Source organism: Pelodiscus sinensis, unplaced genomic scaffold (genome assembly GCF_049634645.1).
Source record: "Pelodiscus sinensis isolate JC-2024 unplaced genomic scaffold, ASM4963464v1 ctg180, whole genome shotgun sequence".
Taxonomy (NCBI): Eukaryota; Metazoa; Chordata; order Testudines; family Trionychidae; genus Pelodiscus; species Pelodiscus sinensis.
Window position 1 is genome coordinate 58,230 of NW_027465897.1, and position 22,776 is coordinate 81,005.

Sequence of the window (22,776 nt, forward strand, 5' to 3'; positions counted from 1 at the left end):
GAAAACTTTCTGTACATTACTGGTTGGCCTAATTCCCATACTACCAGAGGTTTTCCCCAATGTACTTTTTTGTCTTGTTTCCCTTTATGTCCCTGATCATGCACAAATTGAATCAGGTCCCCCTGTATCTGGTTGGGGACTATCCAGTGCCTTTCACTGCCTGCACCCTCTGCCCACCAGACATCTTCAACCTGCTCCATCCTGGATTTTCCTGTGTGATCTTTCCTTTTCCTGGCTAAGGACTGAATTTCTGTATCCCCATCTTGAAAAGTACCTAACTCTAAGGCATCTATTCCGTGGCCTAAAGGTTTTCCCTGAGTAGTTACTGCCTCTGTTTGTTCCACCTGGTCTGTGTCTTTGGTATGGTCACTGATAGCAGCAGCTTTGGCTAAGGCATCAGCTCTGTTGTTCCAGTGTGCTTCCTCTGAGGGATTTTTCTGATGCCCCTTTGTGTGAATCACCCAAGTGTCTCCAGTTCTTTCCATGTCCTTTCCCTCCTGAGCACAGCATTCTACTTGTCCCTGTAGTCTGTCCACTAGCAAGGGACCATCCTGCCAAACAGGTGCTTCCTGGATTTCTCCCCCACACCCACTGAGCTGAGCCTGTTTAGTGGTGGGTCTCCCTCCCGAGATCCACCGAGGACTCAGAATGTTTACTGAGGCTCCTGTGTCCACTAGCAGCTGGGCTAACGTCCCTGGATTCCCCACTGTAGCCCTTACAGTTGGTCTCCCCCACCTGTCACAATGAAGTCTTGCAATCAGCTGGGGAGGCCCACGGGGAACAGGGCACCCCTATTGATCAGCTGACTCCCTTGAAAGCCTGCACTCAGAAGAGGAGGCAGGATTCTGGTTTTGACCGGGAGTGAGTGTTGGGGACTCACTCCTCACTGGAGCAGTGGGCCGAGGTGGGGCTCCCTCCATCAACTCTGTTCTTCTTGTAACCTGAGACAAAGCATTAATTAGAGTGCTGAGGGGCTGGCGATCATATTTCCTCATGTCTTCCCCTAACTTTACTAGCTCCATCCAGATCACATTCCTAAGGGTCTCCTTGGGTCGGCGCTGCCCAATACGGTGGGAAGTAGGGGGACTACCACTGGGAGTGCGACTGGCAGAATGGGGACCATTATTTGCAAAAGTAATAGCCTGTACAGGCTCACAGTTAGTCTTTTTGCTGATCTGTTTTTTTAAAACACCAGTCTCTCTTAACAAATCTCCCACCTGTTTAATTTTTGCCACTAGCTCATTCCATGTAAGGTGTTCCAAATCCACAGCCCCCATGGTCATTTTTGTCTGGGAATTCAGACCTGCATATGTGCTCTGTACCAATTCATGTCCCTGATACTGATAAGTGATAATTTCGTTCTCTTCTGTCTGGGGCAATGAATCAGAGAGAGCTGCCAGCATCTTTTTGCGAATTAGGTAAGCTTCAGGGGCCTCTCCAGGTTTCTGCTCTTCCAGAATATAGAATTTTTTAAGGGAAGAAGCTGGCAGTAATATTTTGAGAGCACTTATCATCCATTCCCGGGGCCCAGGGGCAGTCCGCTCCCACGAACCTATGCCTATGTCCAGAGCATCTGCATCACCAGGAGAAGCACATAACTGAGCCAACTGGGTAAGGTCCATGCCATCAGCAGAGGGGTACATTTGCCAAATACGAGCCATCCATGCCACAGCTGTGTCATGGTTCAGTAGTCCCAGCCTCTCAGCAATAGCCTTGGCCTGGCTAGGAGACCACCTTGTTACATCGGTGACCAGCTCTGTTGTGGGAAGGTCAGCTCCTGCAACTATGTGTTTAACTTCCCTTGTGGAAACAGGGGCAACATTGTGCCTGTGAGACCACTGGGGGTTAAATGGGGCTTGGGGTTCAGTATCAGGGAGTATTTCTATTTTTGTAGGGGGTTCCCAATCACAGTCCTCTCTTAACCTTACAGCTGCTACCACCCCCTTATGGGCACTAAGTTGGGCATGCAGTTTACTGATCTCTGCCTCACACTTCTGATGGCTGGCTGCTGCCTTAGCTGCCTTGTTTTCATCTGCTAGAAAGCGAGTTGCTGCTCGTGCTTCCTCTAACAACATTTTAGTGTGAGACAACTCTTTTCTGTACTGTTCTGCAGCCATATTGGCCTTGTCCCTTTCCTCTTGCATATTTCTAAGTAAAGTCACCATTTTAAGCTTTTCTGCTATAAATTCACATCCATCCATCTCACTTTTATCCAAACACTGTTGTAACTGCTTTTTCTCCAGCTCCAGTTCCTGCCTTCCCTTTACCATTTCGGCCATGTCCAGACATGCATAAAACAATGCCCATGCAGCAGCTGCATCTTTTGCACTACCTCGTGGTTTAATGGTTGTGCAGTATTGTTCAAAGCTCAAACTTGCTTCAAGCAGGGGATCCTCACCCTTAAAGCACCCTCTTTCCCAGGGACATTTCCCCTTCTTCATTACCCATCTCTCTAACCTATTGCTTTTCTCCTGTCTCAAGCGAGCAGCCAAAGGGGTTCTTTCAGACATCTCTACTTTCCTTATTTCACTAGTTATCTTTTACCTGCAGTCAATATAACTCTAAAACATTTACTTTCAAGCCCAATATTTAACTTTCAATTGCACAGTCCCACAATAATTCCAAGAACAATTCAGAACTTTACCACATTAATTCCTATTCGCACAGTTCTACAAAAATTCCAAGCACAATTCAGAACTGTTACCACATTAATTCCTAGTTCCAGTTCTACAAAAATTCCAAGCACAATTCAGAACCTTTACCACATTAAGTCCTATTTGCACAACTCTGCAATAATTCTACAATAATTCCAAGCACAATTCTGACTAGTTACCACATTAATTCCAAGCACAGTTCAGAACTTTACCAAGTAGTCTATAGAAATGATAGAAGCAGCTCAATAAAAGACAACAAAAAAAGCAAAGAGAAAAGAGAAAACAAACAAACAAAAAAAAAACCCTGTGCCTCAGTTTCCCCACTCTGCAGCAACTACTCAACAAGTACCCCGTGATCAGGATCACGTGCTGCCCACATTCTCCACCAATTTGTTACCAGATTTGCCCAATACTCTGGGGTATGCTCATTTATCAGGGTTACCCTTATGGGACTGGGGGAAAGTTAACAGTTCTATCAGTGTGCTGTTGGTGCTTGCTGGGGCTCTCATATGGAGCTGAATTCTCCCTGCTGCCAATTCCCCCTCCCACTGGAGCTCTCCTGCAGGAACTAGGTTCCTCAGGATGGGGTTCTTCCCACCTTAGCAACACACACAGACACTCACACACACTAGTCAGAGCACGTCTGAGAGGACTGGGTACTCAGCACTCACAAGCTGACCCCCTCATATGTCCCTGGACTCAGCTGGCTGGGTTTCACAGCAATGCCACACTGCACCCTCATGTGCCTTTGGACTCCGTGGGCTGGATTAAACAGCACTTTAAGCTGCCATCCTCATAAGCCCCCAGGTTCAGCACCCCCTATCCCCACTTTCACACCACAGTCATTCCCTGGTAAACCACACGATGAGCAAACCCCACAGGATTTTGGGCACTACAGGGATCTTTTGCTTGGGTACAAGAAGCGTTGTTGCAGAGCGAATGGGGAAGCCAAAACCACACCCCTTAAGGAAGAGTGAGCAAAAGAGAAAGAAAGAGAGAGAAGCAACCAGCTTAACAATGAAAGTGATTTATTTCTGAGTAGTGAATAGATATCAAACAGTTACAATATTAAATCTAACAATTACAATATTAAATCTAAATTGAAGCTGCTTACAAATGTTAGGTAACCATATAACAGTTTACACAGGGCAGGGTCAGGAGGCTATGCTCAGAGAGGGTATGTCTACACTAGAAAGTTAGTTCGAACTAACGGACGTTAGTTCGAACTAACTTTCCTATGCGCTACACTAGCGCTCCGCTAGTTCGAATTTGAATCGAACTAGCGGAGCGCTTAGTTCGAACTAGGAACACCTCATTTTACGAGGACTAACGCCTAGTTCGAACTAGCTAGTTCGAACTAAGGGCTGTGTAGCCCTTTAGTTCGAACTAGTGGGAGGCTAGCCCTCCCCAGGTTTCCCTGGTGGCCACTCTGGCCAACACCAGGGAAACTCTATGCCCCCCTCCCGGCCCCGGACCCCTTAAAGGGGCACGGGCTGGCTACGGTGCCCGTGCCAGGTGCAAGCCTGCCAGCACCCAGCTAGCAGACCCTGCACCTGGCACGGCACAGAGCCACCCACCCGATGCCCCCCAGCCCACCCCCTCTTGCCGGGACCAGGCTGGCGGCTCCCGGGAGCTTGCCCTGGACCGCAAGAGGCGGGCACCTTCCTGGGCTAGTGCGGACATCGTGGACCTTGTCCACGATCTCCGCACTAGGCACAGGAAAGTGGCCGTCTAGGGCAGGAGAGCTGCCAGCCTGGCCACCCAGGACCAGGTGTGCATGAAAATCAAGGGGGTCCACTGAGACCCCCGACACTGAGCCCTGAGCTTACAATGGCCGTCCTGGGTCAGACCAAAGGTCCATCTAGCCCAGTAGCCTGTCTGCCGACAGCGGCCAACCTTAGGGACCCTGGAGGGGATGGACCGAAGACAGTGACCAAGCCATTTGTCTCGTGCCATCCCTCTCCAGCCTTCCACAAACTTTGGGCAGGGACACCACTCCTACCCTCTGGCTAATAGGACTCCATGGACCCAACCTCCATGACTTGATCTCACTTCCCTTTAAACTCTGTTCTAGTTGTAGCCTTCACAGCCTCCTGCAGCAAGGAGTTCCACAGGTTAACTATTTGCTTTGTCAACAACAACAACTTTCTCTTACTAGTTTCAAGCCTGCTACCCAGTCCTTTCCTTTGGTGTCCTCTAGTCCTTCTTTATGGGATCTCAGGAAGAACTTTTCTGAATGCACCCTCTCCACCCAACCCCTGTTTTTACAGACCTCTATCCTGTCCCCCCTCCGTCTCCTCTTTTCTAAGCTGAACAGTCCCAGTCTCTGTAGCCTCTCTTCATCTGGGACCTGTTCCCAACCCCTGATCATGTTAGTTGCCCTCCCCTCTCCCAGCCTTTCTCTTCCCCTCTCCCACCTCCTTTTCCCAGTCTCCCCCAGTTTTGTTCAATAAAGACAGAGTCAATGTTGGAAGAAACGTTATCTTTATTTTGTACATCAATAAGAAGGGGGGCTAGGGAAGGGCAAGTGGAAGGAGGTGAGGGAGGAATGGGGTACGAGCCCCCGATGGGGAGGACTGGGCTGGCTCTGCGGGCTTCTGGGGGTGGAAGCTCTCCTGCAGCCCCCCAATTACTCCCTCTCCCCAGATGGCAGCCTGCGGCAAGTGCAGCCGGGCTGATGGCCGAGTGGTGTGATGTGCCCAGTGTGGGCACTCAGGGCACTCCAAGCCAGAACTTCTTTGCAAGCGGGGCACCCCTTAGAACTGTGTGTCCGGGGTGGGGGTCGGGACCCTTTAAGCGCAGCCCTCGGCTAGCCTGAGACAGTATCTCCATGCTCTAAGTCCTCCTTTTATGCCCTGCCGGCACTGCTTCCGGCCATCCTTAAGCCCTGTTCAGAGTCCACTCAATGTGGACTTACTAGTTCGAACTAGCAAAACGCTAGTTCGAACTAGTTTTTAGTTCTAGATGCGTTAGTTCGAACTAGCTTAGTTCGAATTAACTAATTCGAACTAAGTTAGTTCGAACTAGCGCTGTAGTGTAGACGTACCCAGAGATAGTTGAGAGAGAGAGAGAGAAAGAGAGAGAGAGAGAGAGAGACCTCACCACTCCACGGAGCTTGCACTGATCGGGGTTCCCAGATGATGATGGTAGCCGGGGGTCCAGAGGGCAGGAGAAAAGCAGGACAGAGCCCCCAGCACGATCAGACAGGAGATGAAGAAGTCTCAGTGGAACTGATGCAGTTTAAGTCCAGGTATCAGAACAGTTTTCTTGGGGCAAGGAGAGGAGTTTTTATAGGGATAGTTCAAAGAGAAAGAGGAGAGACAATAGAGACTGATCACCCCTGGTTATGGGTGATGTTCCTTGAACGAGCTCACAATGCAACTTGGCAGTTTCAGTATTTTAGATGTCAATAGGATCGTTACTAGAATTGGTCTGATAATGACTAATTTGGGTGTGAGCAGGCCTAGGTTCATTAGCATCTGGAGCAGGGATTTCCCATCAGGCAGTGCTTCTCTGCTTTCGGTGTCCCATAGTTCAGTGCGGTTCCTGCCTTGGAAGAGCTGCTCTCCATTCTGTATGCTAATGAGATGTCCCTCTGTTCCATCTTTAATGCAAATGAGGCTGGGGTGTTTCCTTAATTGTATCACCTCTGTCTGAAGCAGTTTAGGTGTGTCTTCCCTGGCCTTTTCTTTGCTTTGTCTTTGATTCTAGCAGAGGCCTGAGGGAGGGGGATGGTTTTCCATGAATGTCACTCCCTGACTCCCCAAGAGCACAAGGCTGACAGGCGACCATGTTCTGGTTCCCCAAGAATCACAGAGCTGGTGGGTAACAATTGTCTCTCCAGGTAACAGGGTCACCTGGGCGCCTCTCTTCTCCCCTGCCCCCCTCCCTCCAGTGTTCTCCCCTGGCTGGAACCAGCTGGGCAGGGCACTGAGGTCTCTTCTCGGCAGCCCCTCGGCCTCTCCCTGGTCAGACCCGGCCGTGCCTCCGCACTGGGTCTGCCAGGCACCAGGCACCGGGCTCCAGCTCTCTGCCGTTCCCTGTAAGAACCATTTCCCTCCCCCCCACCTCATTAACCCAGTAACCCCCAGGGCCAGCCCCCCTTTGAGCCACCCAACTGCCCACTTCCTCACACCTCTCCCCCCACGAGACCGAACTGAGCAGGGTCACCCTGCCAGTGGCCTGGGGAGCTCAGGCCCCCGCGCCGGGGCTCGCACTTCCCTTCACGTGGACGCTCCGTCGTCCTCGGGAGCCGGCTCCGTCTCGGCGGCTTGGCGCTGGCCTGTCATCTGGTGCAGCCGGGCCAGGGGGAGGGGCGGTGACACGGTGAAAAGGCTGCCGCGTTCCCAGGGCCAGGCGCCTGCCTCTGGCCGCGTCGTGCTGCTCCCGGGCAGCAGCTCCTTGCGCAGACACGCTGGGGCGTCTCCCGCTTGGGTCAGTCTGCAGCAGCCCCGCCCGGTGTCGGAGCCGGCCGTGAGCACCGCTAATGTCCAGGCTGACCAGCACCGGGCCCTGGCCGAGGGGCCCCTGCAGCGCACAGGCTGCCCGCTGCTCCCCCTCCGCCCCGAGGGAGCCGGCGCTCGCTCCCGCCACATGGGGAGACAAGCAGCCCCATCCGGGGCACCTGACCTGCCTGGGCAGAGCCTACAATGGACCCAGGCACCCTGGCCACGGGGGGGCTGCCCCCGGTATCCGATCCCCCCGAGGAGCGAGCGTTGGGGACCCCTGTGACCCGCAGCCCGGGGCCGGCAGAGCTGGGCCCGTGTGTAAGGGGAACCCCTGCAAGCCGGGGGCGCAGGACCCGCACCCCGAGTTCCAGCCCCGTTGGGCACATCCCTTGGCCCGGCCCGGAGCAACCACAGCCCCGAAGTTACCTAGCAACAGACAACAGCTGTTACCTGGCAACCAACCACAGCTGGTCCCAGGCTGGGCCACCCTGCGTCAGGGCAGAACCCGCCATGGAGGGCGAGGAGCCCAGCGCCGAGGGCATGGGGGGCCCGCCCCCCCCACCGGGAGAGGAGCCCCAGGGCCCGCCCCCCCCACCGGGGGAGGAGCCCCAGGGCCCGCCCCCCCCACCGGGAGAGGAGCCCCAGGGCCCGCCCCCCCCACCGGGGGAGGAGCCCCAGGGCCCGCCCCCCCCACCGAGTGAGGAGCCCCAGGGCCCGCCCCCCCCACCGGGAGAGGAGCCCCAGGGCCCGCCCCCCCCACCGAGTGAGGAGCCCAAGGGCCCGCCCCCCCCACTGGGACAGGAGCCCCAGGGCCCGGGCGAGGCGCCTGGGGGGGCTGTGGGGGGGGCCGAGGAGGAGGAGGACGTGGAGGTCACTGACAGCCTCACGCAGACAAAACACAAGCCCCCGGGGGCCACGAGGAAGAAAGCAGCCAAGAGAGCAGCTCTGGGTACGTTCCCTGCCCCAGTGGGCCCGATCCTCCCTCTGCTGGGGGGGGGCAGTGGGGCGGGGGCAGCTGGCCAGACAGCCCCCAGAATGAGGCCTCGCCATGCCGGGCTGCCTCTAGCCCCAGGGCCACCTCTGGGCTCTGCCCACCAGATCTGCCCCCCTGCCGTGGAACCAAAACCGGCCCCTCCCAGCCAGCCCTGTGCCCCCTCCCCCGTGGGGCAAAGGCTGAGGGGGGCAGGCCTAGGAGTGGAGGGTGTAAATGTGTTTCAGCACCAGAGACTATGGATGGGGAGTGAGGGACACTGTGAGGTGGGGTAGCAGGGCTGTGGGTCGGGAGCAGGGGGCAGTGGCAGGGCTGTGGGTTGGGAGCGGGGGGCAGTGGCAGGGCTGTGAGTCGGGGGGAGGGCACTGACAGGGCTGTGGGTTGGGAGCGGGAGGCACTGGCAGGGCTGTGGGTTGGGAGCAGGGGAGCACTGGCAGGGCTGTGGGTCGGGAGCGGGGGGCAGTGGCAGGGCTATGGGTCAGGAGCGGGAGGCACTGGCAGGGCTGTGGGTCGGGAGCGGGAGGCACTGGCAGGGATGTGGGTCGGGAGCGGGAGACACTGGCAGGGCTGTGGGTCGGGAGCAGGGGGCAGTGGCAGGGCTGTGGGTCGGGAACGGGGGGCAGTGGCAGGGCTGTGGGTCAGGAGCGGGAGGCACTGGCAGGGCTGTGGGTCGGGAGCAGGGGGCAGTGGCAGGGCTGTGGGTCGGGAGCAGGGGGCAGTGGCAGGGCTGTGGGTCGGGAACGGGGGGCAGTGGCAGGGCTGTGGGTCGGGAGCAGGGGGGCACTGGCAGGGCTGTGGGTCGGGAGCAGGGGGAGACACTGACAGGGCTGTGGGTCGGGAGCGGGGGGCAGTGGCAGGGCTGTGGGTCGGGAGCGGGGGGCACTGGCAGGGCTGTGGGTCGGGAGCGGGAGGCACTGGCAGGGCTGTGGGTCGGGAGCGGGAGACACTGGCAGGGCTGTGGGTCGGGAGCAGGGGGCAGTGGCAGGGCTGTGGGTCGGGAACGGGGGGCAGTGGCAGGGCTGTGGGTCGGGAGCAGGGGGGCACTGGCAGGGCTGTGGGTCGGGAGCAGGGGGAGACACTGACAGGGCTGTGGGTCGGGAGCGGGGGGCAGTGGCAGGGCTGTGGGTCGGGAGCGGGGGGCAGTGGCAGGGCTGTGGGGAGACAGAGCGGGGGGGACTGGCAGGGCTGTGGGTCGGGAGCGGGGGGCACTGGCAGGGCTGTGGGTCGGGAGCGGGGGGCACTGGCAGGGCTGTGGGGAGACAGAGCGGGGGGCACTGGCAGGGCTGTGGGTCGGGAGCGGGGGGCAGTGGCAGGGCTGTGGGTCGGGAGCGGGGGGCACTGGCAGGGCTGTGGGTCGGGAGCGGGGGGCAGTGGCAGGGCTGTGGGTCGGGAGCGGGAGACACTGGCAGGGCTGTGGGTTGGGAGCGGGGGGCACTGGCAGGGCTGTGGGTCGGGAGCGGGGGGCAGTGGCAGGGCTGTGGGGAGACAGAGCGGGGGACACTGGCAGGGCTGTGGGTCGGGAGCGGGGGCACTGGCAGGGCTGTGGGGAGACAGAGCGGGCTGCCCTTGTACTACCTGGAGCCGCCGGGGAGCCGAGCCAGCTGCCCGTCTCTCTCCCGGCTCACCCGCCCGTCTCTGGCCAGGGTACACGGTGCGGCCCGTGGTCCCGGCCCGCAGGGCTGAGCTGGTGGCGGTGGCCAAGGCCATGCACCGGGAGCGCTTCGGCAAGGAGGTGCAGGAGCTGTTCCACCTGGAGCGGGAGGCGGCGCTGCAGGCCATGCAGACAGGTAGGGCCCCGGGCAGGGCAGCCCTGGGCTCACGTCCCCCAACGGGGGGGTCTGTTCAGGGCAAACTGCTGAGAGACGGGGCCACTCGCAGCCAGGCCTGGGGTCCTCCCCGCACTGCTGTCCCCACGCCGGTCAGAGCCCCGTGGCACAGCTCGTGGGCCCCGCCCGCAGCCGCCGTGGGATGCGCCAGGCTCCGGGCCGGGCTCAGGCGCCTCCACAGCCGGGGCGGCTCCTTCAGGCCTTCGTCAGAGCTTCCGCTGGGGCCAGGCTCCCCCAGAGGCGAGGGGCCGGCCTGAGGATGCAGCGGAGGGTCCCCAGGGCCCTTTGTCCCCTTGCCCGCGTGGCGGGAGCGTGTCCCCTGGCCGGGGAGGGCTCGGGGGGCGCAGGTGGGCGCCCTGGCTCCCACGCTGCTGCGAACACCCACTGAGGTGCCTTGGCACCTGCCCGGCCCATTGGCAGCCAAGAGCTGCTGTTCAGCCTGCCAGTCCCTTCCCAGGGCCTGCGGGACCTCGGGGCGTCTCCCAGCAGCAAGCCCCAGGCCCAGCCTAGAACTCACGTACACACTGAGCCGGGCACGCGGTGCGCACACAGACCCCGCCGGGCCGCGCCGGGCCGGGTGCGGGGCTCACACCGAACGGGGCTGTAGCGAGGCTCGGCAGGGCCATGGGGTGCACTGGAGGAGGGCTAGGGGGGCCAGACGGGGCTGTAGCGAGGCTCGGCAGGGCCATGGGGTGCACTGGGCACTGGAGGGGGGCTAGGGGGGCCAGACGGTTTCAGAAAAATACCAAATAACAACAAAACACACCAGGAAAAGGTTTGTTGAGCAAAACAACAACCACAACGTGGCCCCTTTAAAAACCGCGGGGGAGGCTTTTGGGCCCCAACAGGCTGCCAGCAGCTGCCCCCCATCTTGCCCCCTGCGTGGGCCAGACAGCTCCCCTGCGGAAGCACTGCAGCTGCCAGGAGCTGGACAGCCCGGGACTTTCGCCTTCTGGCCGGGAAAAAATCAGAACGTAGCGTGGGGACAGCTCAGGGCAGCCCAGGTGCCCGGTGAAAATCCCGGCCTGTCTGGTTCGATACCGGACACCTGGCAGCCTTGGGGGGTGCTGGGCCCGGCTAAGCCCCTCCTGCCTGCAGGTCTCTACATCGGCTGGCGCTGCCCCGAGTACCTGTGGGACTGCTTCCGCGTGGGCAACCGCTCCAGGTGCTTCTGCGGGCACCTCCTGGGGGAGCACCAGGCCTATGTCGGTGGGTACGGGGGCGGGGCTTGGGGCCGGGCTGGCGGGACCCAGGGGGCACCAGGCCTATGTCGGTGGGTACGGGGGCGGGGCTTGGGGCCGGGCTGGCGGGACCCAGGGGGCACCAGGCCTATGTCGGTGGGGGCGGGGGCGGGGCTTGGGGCCGGGCTGGCGGGACCCAGGGGGCACCAGGCCTATGTCGGTGGGTACGGGGGCGGGGCTTGGGGCCGGGCTGGCGGGACCCAGGGGGCACCAGGCCTATGTCGGTGGGGGCGGGGGCGGGGCTTGGGGCCGGGCTGGCGGGACCCAGGGGGCACCAGGCCTATGTCGGTGGGTATGGGGGCGGGGCTTGGGGCCGGGCTGGCGGGACCCAGGGGGCACCAGGCCTATGTCGGTGGGTACGGGGGCGGGGCTTGGGGCCGGGCTGGCGGGACCCAGGGGGCACCAGGCCTATGTCGGTGGGTACGGGGGCGGGGCTTGGGGCCGGGCTGGCGGGACCCAGGGGGCACCAGGCCTATGTCGGTGGGTACGGGGGCGGGGCTTGGGGCCGGGCTGGCGGGACCCAGGGGGCACCAGGCCTATGTCGGTGGGGGTGGGGGCGGGGCTTGGGGCTGGCGGGACCCAGGGGGCACCAGGCCTATGTCGGTGGGGGCGGGGCTTGGGGCTGGCGGGACCCAGGGGACACCATGTCTCTTTCAGAGGACATGGGGGGGTTGGGGCCGGGCTGGAGGGGCAGGACAGTACCAAGGCTGTATGGGGGTAGAGGGTGGCTGGGCCCTGGGGCACCAGGTCTCTGTTGGTGGGTTTGGGGGGGCCAGGTGCCCTTGGGAGGGGCTGGCAGGGCCTGGGGTACCGGGAGCTTCCAGGCCAGTTTCCCTGCAGCTGGGCTCCCTGCCAGATGGGGGTCAGCCCCGCTCTGTCCCAAGGACCCTGTGTGCCCAACCCCCAGGGCCCGGGCAGGGGTCTCTCAGGGTATGTCTACACTACCCCCCTAGTTCGAACTAGCGGGGTAATGTATGCATACCGAACTTGCTAATGAAGCCCGGGATTTGAATTTCCCAGGCTTCATTAGCATAAAGCTGGCGCCGCCATTTTTAAAAGCCGGCTATGCGAACCCCATGCCCGCGGCTACACGCGGCTACACGCGGCACGGACTAGATAGTTCGGATTCGGCTTCTATTCCGAACTATCTGTACACCTCGTTCCACCCCTCGGACACCCCAGCTCTCCCTGTGCCCCAACCAGCCCCAGGCCTAACACAGGTGAGGGGTCTAGAACCCGATCTCACCTACCCCCAACGGGTTCTCTGGTCCCAAGACACCAGCCACAGGTCCCTGGTCAATGTGCACTCTGGCTCTTACCCACAAACCACGCTGGGCCGATCCTTTCGAATCTAAAATCTGGGGCTACATCTACACTGCGCATTCTTGTGCAAGAAGATATGCAAATGAGCCATGGCGATGAATATCGCTGCACCTCATTTGCATACCTAATGAGCGGCCATTTTGCGCAAGGGGCTTTTGCTGTCTACACTGCTCCTTCTTGTGCCCTTGTGCAAAAATGGCAGCTCATTTGCATATCTTCTTGTGCAAGAATGCGCAGTGTACACGCAGCCCCCATGTAGGACTTGTAAACTAGGAGAGACGCTGTCAGTGGAAAGAGTCTCGGCTGGACAAGCCTCCCCCTTCCAGACTCATGTGGACTGGCTTGGGGAGGGACAGGAGCTTGAACCCACAGGCTACACGCCCTCCGGTGTGAGCTGTAAGACTGTTTCTAAGGACAGACCTAAAACAGGCCCCTCGGTGCAGACTCACCAGTCTAGTGCTGCAGCGCCCCACGATTCCCAGGAACCGCTTCGCTCTGTCTCCAGCACGCCTGGCTCCAGGGCTCTTGCTTCTACTGCGCCTTGTCGCTTGCCGCTGGAAGCTCCATCCACGGGGTGCAGTGGATCCCACTCCTGACACCAGTGTGACGGCGCGTTGGGGGTTCCCCGTCTCCTGCACCCCGAAATGGCACAAACAGACTGCACCAGCCGGTAGAATAGAGGGAGTTTATTGTTTCTCTAGGATACAGCCCAGCACAGATGTCATCTGGTTCCAGGGCAGGCCTAGGATGCCTCAGCCCCCTTGAGATGGGGGAGCCTGGGCCCCTAAATCCCAGCCCCTTGCTTAGGCTGCTTCCTCCAGGATACCAGACAGAAACTGACCCTCTTCCAGCCCTGCCCCCAGCCTGGGACTGGTCGGACAGGTTGGGAGCCCCTTGCCTAGTGACTCATCCCCTGCTCTGCTGGGCCGTGCTGCAGACAGCCGCCAGTGGGGGTCACCCACAGCCCACTGCCCAGCATAGCAGCCAGCAAGGTACCAACACTACGTCACACCCCGCCCCCCAATCCCATGGGCGCAGCAGTGATCTGGCAGCTCCCCTTAAAATCCAACAACATGACAGGGGTGCAGTGGGGCAGCGTCATGGAGGGCGCTGTGGGGCAGTGTGGTGGGAGCACCTTGGGGCAGTGTGGCAAAGGGCGCTGTGGTGCAGTGTGGTGGGGGCGCTGTGGGGCAGTGTGGTGGGGGTGTCATGGGGCAGTGTGGTGGAGGGCACCGTGGGGCAGTGTGGTGGGGGGCGCCGTGGGGCAGTGTGGTGGGGGCGCCATGGGGCAGTGTGGTGGGGGGTGCCGTGTGGTGGGGGGTGCCGTGGGGCAGTGTGATGGGGGGTGCCGTGGGGCAGTGTGGTGGGGGGGTGCCATAAGGCAGTGTGGTGGGGGGCGCTGTGGGGCAGTGTGATGGGGGCACCGTGGGGCAGTGTGGTGGGGGGGTGCCATAAGGCAGTGTGGTGGGGGGCGCTGTGGGGCAGTGTGATGGGGGGCGCCGTGGGGCAGTGTGGTGGGGGGTGCCATAAGGCAGTGTGGTGGGGGGCGCCGTGGGGCAGTGTGATGGGGGGTGCCGTGGGGCAGTGTGGTGGGGGGCGCCGTGGGGCAGTGTGATGGGGGGTGCCGTGGGGCAGTGTGGTGGGGGGCGCTATGGGGCAGTGTGGTGGGGGGTGCCATAGGGCAGTGTGGTGGATGGCGCTATGGGGCAGAGCCCCTGGCAGGCAGGGTGCTCCCTGGGCAGCTGTCCCCAGGCCGGGAGGGAGCGAGTGGCCTGGGGTGACTGGCACACGCCCCACAGAGTCGCGGGCCCGGGTGCCCTGCACCGTGCCCAGCTGCAGGTGCCCGAGCTTCCTGTTCATCCCCGCCCGGCCCGAGGACGTGGGCGAGTTCTGGCTGAGGAGGAGAGTCGGCTTCGACCCGGCCACCTGGCGCGCCACGTGCCGCTGCCGCCACAGCCACGAGGACCACGAGCCCAGCGCCGGCCGGGCCTGCCGGGCCACCGGTGAGTGAGCGCAAGAGCAGCCACCCGCAACCTGTGGGGCTGGGCAGCAGAGAGCAGGGTGTCCCGGGGGGGCTCTGTGTGTGTGTGTGTGTGTGTGTGTGTGTCTGTCTATCCCGGGGGGGCTCTGTGTGTGTGTCTGTCTGTCTATCCCGGGGGGGCTCTGTGTGTGTGTGTGTCTGTCTATCCCGGGGGGGCTCTGTGTGTGTGTCTGTCTGTCTATCCCGGGGGGGCTCTGTGTGTGTCTGTCTGTCTATCCCGGGGGGGGGCTCTGTGTGTGTGTCTGTCTGTCTATCCCGGGGGGGCTCTGTGTGTGTGTCTGTCTGTCTATCCCGGGGGGGCTCTGTGTGTGTGTCTGTCTGTCTATCCCGGGGGGGGCTCTGTGTGTGTGTCTGTCTGTCTGTCTATCCCGGGGGGGCTCTGTGTGTGTGTGTGTCTGTCTATCCCGGGGTGGCTCTGTGTGTGTGTCTGTCTGTCTATCCCGGGGGGGCTCTGTGTGTGTGTCTGTCTATCCCGGGGGGGCTCTGTGTGTGTGTCTGTCTGTCTATCCCGGGGGGGGCTCTGTGTGTGTGTCTGTCTATCCCGGGGGGGCTCTGTGTGTGTGTCTGTCTGTCTATCCCGGGGGGGGCTCTGTGTGTGTGTCTGTCTGTCTGTCTATCCCGGGGGGGCTCTGTGTGTGTGTGTGTCTGTCTATCCCGGGGTGGCTCTGTGTGTGTGTCTGTCTGTCTATCCCGGGGGGGCTCTGTGTGTGTGTCTGTCTATCCCGGGGGGGCTCTGTGTGTGTGTCTGTCTGTCTATCCCGGGGGGGCTCTGTGTGTGTGGCTGTCTGTCTGTCTATCCCAGGGGGGCTCTGTGTGTGTGGCTGTCTGTCTATCCCGGGGGGGCTCTGTGTGTGTGTGTGTCTGTCTGTCTATCCTGGGGGGGCTCTGTGTGTGTGTCCCTGGGGGGGGCATCGCTCTGTGTGTGTGTGTCTGTCTGTCTATCCTGGGGAGGCTCTGTGTGTGTGTGTGTGTGTGTCTGTCTATCCTGGGGGGGCTCTGTGTGTGTGTCTGTCTGTCTATCCCGGGGGGGCTCTGTGTGTGTGTGTCTGTCTATCCCGGGGGGGCTCTGTGTGTGTGTGTCTGTCTATCCCGGGGGGGCTCTGTGTGTGTGTGTGTGTCTGTCTATCCCGGGGGGGCTCTGTGTGTGTGTGTCTGTCTGTCTATCCCAGGGGGGCTCTGTGTGTGTGTGTGTGTCTGTCTATCCTGGGGAGGCTCTGTGTATGTGTCCCTGGGGAGGGAATCGCTCTGTGTGTGTGTACATGTGTGTACAGATGTCCCAGGGGAAGCTGTCATTGTGTGTGAGAGCATGTACTAAGGGTTGGAATGTCACTGGGGGGATGAACTGTCACGCGTGCGGGTGAGTGTGTATGCGCACGTGTGGGCTGCTGCCGTGTGTTCATGTGGGTGGGAGCGAGCGCATGTGGACTGTCACTGTGTGTACTCAGGTGCGTTTGGGCTGTCGTTCTGTGTGTGTACTCGGGTGTGGGGAGAGCTGTCGCTCTGTGTGCACAGACGTGTGTGTGTGTTTGTTGGCTGCTGCTGCGTGTGTGTGTGTGTGTGTGTGTGTGTGTGTGTGTGTGTGTGTGCACGCACTGATGCTGTGTGCACAGGGGCGTGTACTCAGGTGTGGGGGGCTGTTGCTCTGTGGGGGGGGGGCTGTTGCTCCGTGTGTGGGGGGGAGGGCTGTTGCTCCGTGTGTGTATGTGAGCCGTCATGGCACATGCTCTGGACATGGGTGAATGCGCCAGCCCTCTGGCACACAAAGCGTGTCCCTGGGGCCTGTGGGGCTGGGGGGTGCAGCTCCCCAGAGGGAGGGGGAGAGCGCTGAGGTCCCGGGTCCCCAGTCCCGGCTGGGCTGAGCCCTGCCCTCCCCGACAGGCTGCAGGTGCGTCAGCTTCGAGTCCAACTTCCTGTGCGCGGCCTGCGACCGGCGCTGGGAGGAGCACGAGACCTTCTTCGAGACGGCCGAGACGCGGCGAAAGGGGGGCCGGCCCTATGGTACGCGCAGCAGGGGGTGCACACCTGGCCCTGCTGCCTCGCTGCCATGCAGTGGGGCCCCCCGCCCAGGCCCCCCAGCTCCCTCCCCTCCGCAGCCCAGGCTTGTCACCCCACAGGGACGGCCCCCTTACCCACGGGTCCTCTGGGCCAAGCCCAGCCTCCCACCATTCCCCCAGAACAGCCCCGTGGCCCCCCACGGTGACCCTGCTGCTTGCGGGCTCCCCCGGGTGTTGGCACAGCCAGTGGGGTCAGCAGCCAGTGGCCTGCCCCCCACATACACCCTAGGGTGCCTGCTCCCTGCCCGCTGCACAAACCACTCCTGACCCCAGCCTCTGGCCCCGCTGCCGGCTGCAGAGCCCATGGGGCAGGGCTACGCCCCCGTGTTTACAGTCCTAGGATCACAGAGCCCAGGGCTGCAGGGCCCTCGGCCCCATCGCATCCAGCCCCCTGCCCAGGGCAGGACCAGCCCAGCTCCAGCCCCCCAGCCAGGGCTGTGTCCAGCGGGGACACGAACGCCTCTAGGGACGGAGATCCCCCCCCCCCCCCCCCGGGAACCCTCCCAGCGCTTCCCACCCGCCTGGGGGAATCGTTTGTCCTGATCGCCACCCTAGACCTGCCCCACTGCAACTGGAGCCCATTGCTCCGTGTTCTGCCCCCACTGAGACCAGCCTCTCTGGAACCCCCCTGCAGGGAGCTGCAGGCTGCTCTCAACCCCCCCCCCCCCCACTCTGCTCTTCTGCCGACTGAACAAACCCCAATCCCTCAGCCTCTCCTCTAGGCCATGTGCTCCAGCCCCGAATCATTCTGGTCGCCTCCGCTGGCCCCTCTCCAATGCGCCCGCGTCCTTCCTGCCCGGGGGGGGGGGCAGAACTGGACACACACTCCAGATGTGGCCGCCCCAGAGCCGAATGAGGGGGAATGATCACGTCTCTGGATCCCCGAGGACCCCTCCAGTGAACCAGCCCCGCCCCCCACAGGAGTTCTGCAGCCCCATTGCCTCCTAGCCTGAGCCCCCAGCCCCGCCCGTCCACCCTCCCCGAGACCCAGAGCACAGATGGGAGCCCCTCCCATGGGCCCTTTGGTGGGGGGGCACTAGGCTGGATCAGCCCAATGATCTGATCTGGGGAGAGGGGGACACTGGGGTGGGGGGGACACTGGGCTGGTTGGGCCCATTGGTCTGAGCGGGGGGGACGACACTGGGGCTGGGTGGGTCCATTGGTCTGAGCGGGGGGGGACACTGGGGCTGGGTGGGTCCATTGGTCTGAGCGGGGGGGGGACACTGGGGCTGGGTGGGTCCATTGGTCTGAGCGGGGGGGACGACACTGGGGCTGGGTGGGTCCATTGGTCTGAGCGGGGGGGGACACTGGGGCTGGGTGGGTCCACTGGTCTGAGCGGGGGTGCGGGCAGTAGGAAATGCTGTGGATCTATTGAACTCTAGCTACTGTGCACCCCCCAGGCTAGGCTGCCTCTGCTTCCTGCCCCTGGGGCTCCCCCCCGTTACCCCTCTGCCCCGTGGCCCCCTGGCTCCCAAGGCAGGACACTGCTCAGAGACAGGCCGGCCCCCACCAGGCCTGGGGCCCCTTCGCTCTGCAGCTCCAAGCCAGCCCCACATCTGCTCACCGCTCCGGCAGCCCCCCCGGCGCTCAGCCCCCCCCGTGTCCCCAGCAGGCCGCTGCGCGGGGGGGGAACCCAGTGCCCCCAGCTGAAGGCTCTTCCAAGCCCGCAGCACACGTGGCTTAGGCGCTTCCCAGAGCTCACACTGAAGGAGGGAAGACAGAAAGATGGACAGACAGAGAGGAACAGGGCGGAGTTACAACTGCTGAAGGAACAAGAGACACCCACCCCCCATTGCGTGCGCGCCCCCCTTTGTACACACACACATCGCATGCCCCTCCCCCACACCCATCGTACACCCCCATCACACCCCCAATACGCACATGCGCGCGCGCACACACACACACACACACACTGCATACACGCACACATTGCATGCATACACCCCCCCCAATTGAGTACACACACACACACACACACATTTCATACACGCACACATTGCATGCATACACACACACCCCAATTGCGTACACACACACACACACACACATTTCATACACGCACACATTGCATGCATACACACACACCCCAATTGCGTACACACACACACACACACACACACACACTGCATACACGCACACATTGCATGCATACACCCCCCAATTGCGTACACACACACACATGCACATTGCATACACGCACACATTGCATGCATACACACACACCCCAATTGCGTACACACACACACACACACCCATCGCAAAGTTCCTAGTTCAGGTGTGTCTCAGCAATGGGGCAGAGCCGGCTCCAGTCCCGTCTCTGGTTACTTCCCAGTTCTTGGCTGGCCTCGTTAACCCTCTCACCGGAGCGAGGCGCCGCGGGGCGCAGCCACAGGGCACTCCCGGCCGGCCGGGAACAGCCGGGTTACTGGCTCCCAGGGACCCAGCGCAGCGCAGACTGGTCAGCGCAGGGAGCAGGCGCAGCTGGGGCCGCCCAGCCTGGGGAGAGGGGCCTGGGCCCCTCCCTGCACCCCAAGCCAGCGGAGCCCCCCTCACACAGCCAGCAATGGTCCCAGCCCTGCCGGCAGCCTCGCTGTCCCCACAACAGTGCTGCCTAGTGCTGCCCCAACCTCGGCGCGCCTGAGCCATTGTACACAAGCTGGGCTGGGCAGCCTCCCTCAGCGAGTCACACCCAGAACTCCCATCCCCCGCCCGGCACCAGTGCAGTGCCCAGGGAAACTGAGGCGCGCACACACCACAGGACAGCAGAACTCCCAGGCACCAGCACACGGAACAGAGTGAAAGCAATCCCTCCCTCCCGCCCCACGCCCGGCAGCTGTCCTGGGCTGCAGCAGCGGAGAGGCCAGATGGACGCGCTCCCATGGCCTTTTGCACCTTCCGCCCTGCGCAGGGACCCCCATGGCTCTCAGGCGGGCGCCGGTCACACGGGCAAGACACCCGTCCCTGCAGGGATCGCCCTGGGCCAGGTGCTGGGCCAAGGCTCGTCACACGTGGACTGGTGTCTGCCAAGGCCCAGTGAGTCAGTCTCTCCGCCCTGGGCCAGTCAACCGGAACCGGCTGTTCCCAGCTGGCCAGGCCGGCGGGTGTTGCCCCTACAATCAAACTCACTGAAATAGAAGCACAGAGACTGCACCTGTAGCCTCACACCCGCAGGGATCTGCACACACATTGGTACAGGCGTAACGAGCCACGCAGCAGCTTTCCACGGACACCTGCGTGGCCCACCCAGTACAAGGGTTGTGCAAACGTAGACCAGTGGGTCATATTGAATCACACACTCCCCACGCCCCACTTGCTACCCCTGTGTCCTACACCGCACCAGTTACTCCCACTCTCCACCCCACACCAGTGTTATGCCCACACTCCAGGGTCCCCTCCCTTCCAGGGTTACCCCCACTTGCCACAGCCCCTCCCTCTGTTACCCCCACGGCCCCTTCCCGTGTTGTCCCCACTCCCTGTGGTCCCAGCCCCCCATATTTCCTATACCCCATGTCCGCAGGTCCTCCCGTTATTGCCTGTTAATCCTCACATTACCTCATGTCCCACGGCCCCTGGTCTCCCCTGAGTTACCCCCCATCCCCTTCCCCCCAACTCACGTTATGGCCCATGGCCCCGGTCCTGTGCCCCGCCCCTCCTCACGTTTCCCCTCCCCCCACGTCCCTGGTCCCTCCCTGTGTCACCCCCATTGCCCCCATGTTACCCCCATGCCTGCAGCCCCCATCGCCTGCCTATGGCCTTCTCCAGGGCCCCCATTCTCCCTGTGGCACCCCCAGCCTGTGGCCTCTGCCCCACGCCTGCCTCTCTCTTGTGCCCCCAGGGGAGGACTACTTGCCCTTTGCCGAGATGCCTGAGCTGCGGGACACCGTCCTGATGGGACAGCTGGGGCCCTGCGCTGCCCCCCAGGCCCTGCCGGGGGAACGCCCTGGCCCGTCCTCCAACGCTCTGCCTTTTCCCTCCCCAGGACGGCGGAGCCCACCCAAGCAGAGCGGCAAGAGGGCGGGAGGCCCAGCCCCGGGCAGCCACCAATAAAGCTACACGGCCCCGCACGCGTGGAGTGTGAGCGCCAGGGCGGGGCAGGCGGGACTGCGGGCTGTGGCGTGTCACACGCGTGGGATGGACGGGGGTGGGGTGACTGACTGGGGAGGGTGTCACGAAGTGAGGGGGAGTCACTGGGCCCTGCACCCCACTTGTGCAGCCAGTCGGGACTGTCAGCCGGCAGGGAGAACAGGCGGGTTATTGGTTCCCAGGGACACAGCGTAGCTCAGACGTGTTGTTCCAGGAGCCAGGAGCCGCCGGTACAACCCATCTCGGGGGAAGGGGACCCAGAGCCAAGGCCCTGCCCAGCCCCCCAGGCCAGCTACACACCCTCTCCCCAAGCCAGCCGAAACGAACTCGCACCCCCAGCAACTGGGGCCGCCCCGCCCCCTCCACTGTCCTTCTTCCCAGGCCCCAGGTGGTATCGGACTGTCACTGGCTGCATCTTCCCCATAGGGCCAGGTGTCAGGCCGGCCTGGGCCATTCCCGACCTGCCTCCCCCAGGAGTCCTCCCCAGCGCTCCCATCCCGCGCTGGGCGCTGGGCACGCACACACACACACACGCACACGCACGCACACGCACACACACACACGCGCACACGCACGCGCACACACACGCGCACACACACGCGCACACACACACGCAGAGTCACTGCAGAGCAGCACAGGACAGCAGTCACATCCACCGCCCCAGAGCAACCGGAGTGCACACAAAACAGAGAGAGCCCTGCCCACAAGAGTGAGACAGTCCTCCTGCGTCACAGGGTGAGACGCCAGAAGCATCCCTGCATGTTGCTCCAGGCACTGCCCATTGGCACCGCCCACTCCAGGCACCACCCACTGGCACCTCCCAGTGGCACCGCCCACTCCAGGCACCGCCCACTGGCGCCTCCCATTGGCACTGCCCACTCCAAGCACCGCCCACTGGCGCCTCCCACTGGCACCTCCAACTCCAGGCACCTCCCACTCCAGGCACCGCCCACTGGCACCTCCTATCGGCCTTCCATTGGCACCACCCACTGGCAGCTCCCACTCCAGGCACCGCCCACTGGCGCCTCCCACTGGCACCTCCCACTCCAGGCACCGCCCACTGGCACCGCCCACTGGTACCTCCCATTGGCACTGCCCACTCCAAGCACCGCCCACTGGCACCTCCTATCGGCCTCCCATTGGCACCACCCACTGGCAGCTCCCACTCCAGGCACCGCCCACTGGCACCTCCCACTGGCACCTCCCACTCCAGGCACCGCCCATTGGCACCTCCCACTCCAGGCACCGCCCACTGGCACCTCCCACTCCAGGCACCGCCCATTGGCACTGCCCACTAGCACCTCCCACTCCAGGCACCACCCACTGGCACCTCCCACTGGCACCACCCACTGGCACCACCCACTGGCACCTCCCACTGGCACCACCCACTCCAGGCACCGCCCATAGGCACCGCCCACTGGCACCTCCCATAGGCACCTCCTACTGGCACGCCCATAGGCACCGCCCACTGGCACCTCCCACTCCAGGCACCGCCCACTGGCACCTCCCACTCCAGGCACCACCCACTGGCACTGCCCATTGGCGCCGCCCACCGCCGAGGCCAGGTGCTGCCAGCAGGGCCCATAGCCCCGCAGCGCGGCTTCCCCGGACACACTAACATGGCGGGTCTCACCGCCACGGCGCCTCCTGCTGGACACTCTGGGAATTAGCTTTCCAGCCCTGGAGCACCCCCCCCCCCCCGTCAGCTGGTGTCTCACCCCCTGGGACATTTTGTTGCTCCAGCGGTGCCAGCACCCGTGGGGGTCCCACGGCAGCTCTCGCTGCACCGGGGGGCAGGTGACCAGGCCCACAGCCTGGAAAGCCAACTGGCCCATGAGCTGTCAGGGCTGCCGGGGGTATCTGTCTGCAGAACAATCACAGGGGCTGATGCTGCACAAATGCCCCAGCCAGAAGCCAAGGAGCCTGGGACCTGCCCCCTCCTGAGCCAGGGGCCTGGCCTGCCCCCCTCGTGCTCACCATGATGAGGCAGCTGGGGGCACCTGTTCACCCCACAAAGAGAGGGGCCCGGGGCCGACTGGCCAGGGACACCCCCGGCTCTGCAGCTGCTGTGCGGAGCCAGGCCAGGCAGGGCAGGGTGGCCAGGCCCGGGAGGGG

General features: G+C 62.4%; 1 protein-coding gene across 3 annotated transcripts; it reads left to right on the forward strand.

Moving 5' to 3' along the window:
• The first annotated feature begins 7,562 nt into the window (after positions 1 to 7,562).
• Positions 7,563 to 20,642, forward strand: LOC142824336 (protein FAM221B-like). 3 transcript variants are annotated; one of them, XM_075916215.1, is made up of 6 exons: positions 7,571 to 8,051; positions 9,737 to 9,880; positions 11,018 to 11,128; positions 14,283 to 14,486; positions 16,403 to 16,522; positions 20,414 to 20,642. In XM_075916215.1, exons 1-6 carry the CDS (start codon positions 7,613 to 7,615, stop codon positions 20,623 to 20,625), a joined length of 1,230 nt encoding a protein of 409 aa, XP_075772330.1. In that variant the 5' UTR covers positions 7,571 to 7,612; the 3' UTR covers positions 20,626 to 20,642. The 3 variants fall into 3 exon arrangements, with proteins under 3 accessions (XP_075772331.1, XP_075772330.1, XP_075772332.1); XM_075916217.1 differs by having other exon boundaries at positions 7,572 to 8,051; positions 20,558 to 20,642; XM_075916216.1 differs by lacking the exon at positions 11,018 to 11,128 and having other exon boundaries at positions 7,563 to 8,051.
• The last annotated feature ends 2,134 nt before the right edge of the window (positions 20,643 to 22,776 follow it).

Coding starts and splice junctions, on each gene's coding strand:
- LOC142824336 (XM_075916215.1), top strand. CDS start 7,613: ATGGAGGGCGAGGAGCCCAGCGCCGAGGGCATGGGGGGCCCGCCCCCC. Junction 8,052..9,736: donor AGCCAAGAGAGCAGCTCTGG/GTACGTTCCCTG, acceptor GTCTCTGGCCAG/GGTACACGGTGCGGCCCGTG. Junction 9,881..11,017: donor GCTGCAGGCCATGCAGACAG/GTAGGGCCCCGG, acceptor TCCTGCCTGCAG/GTCTCTACATCGGCTGGCGC.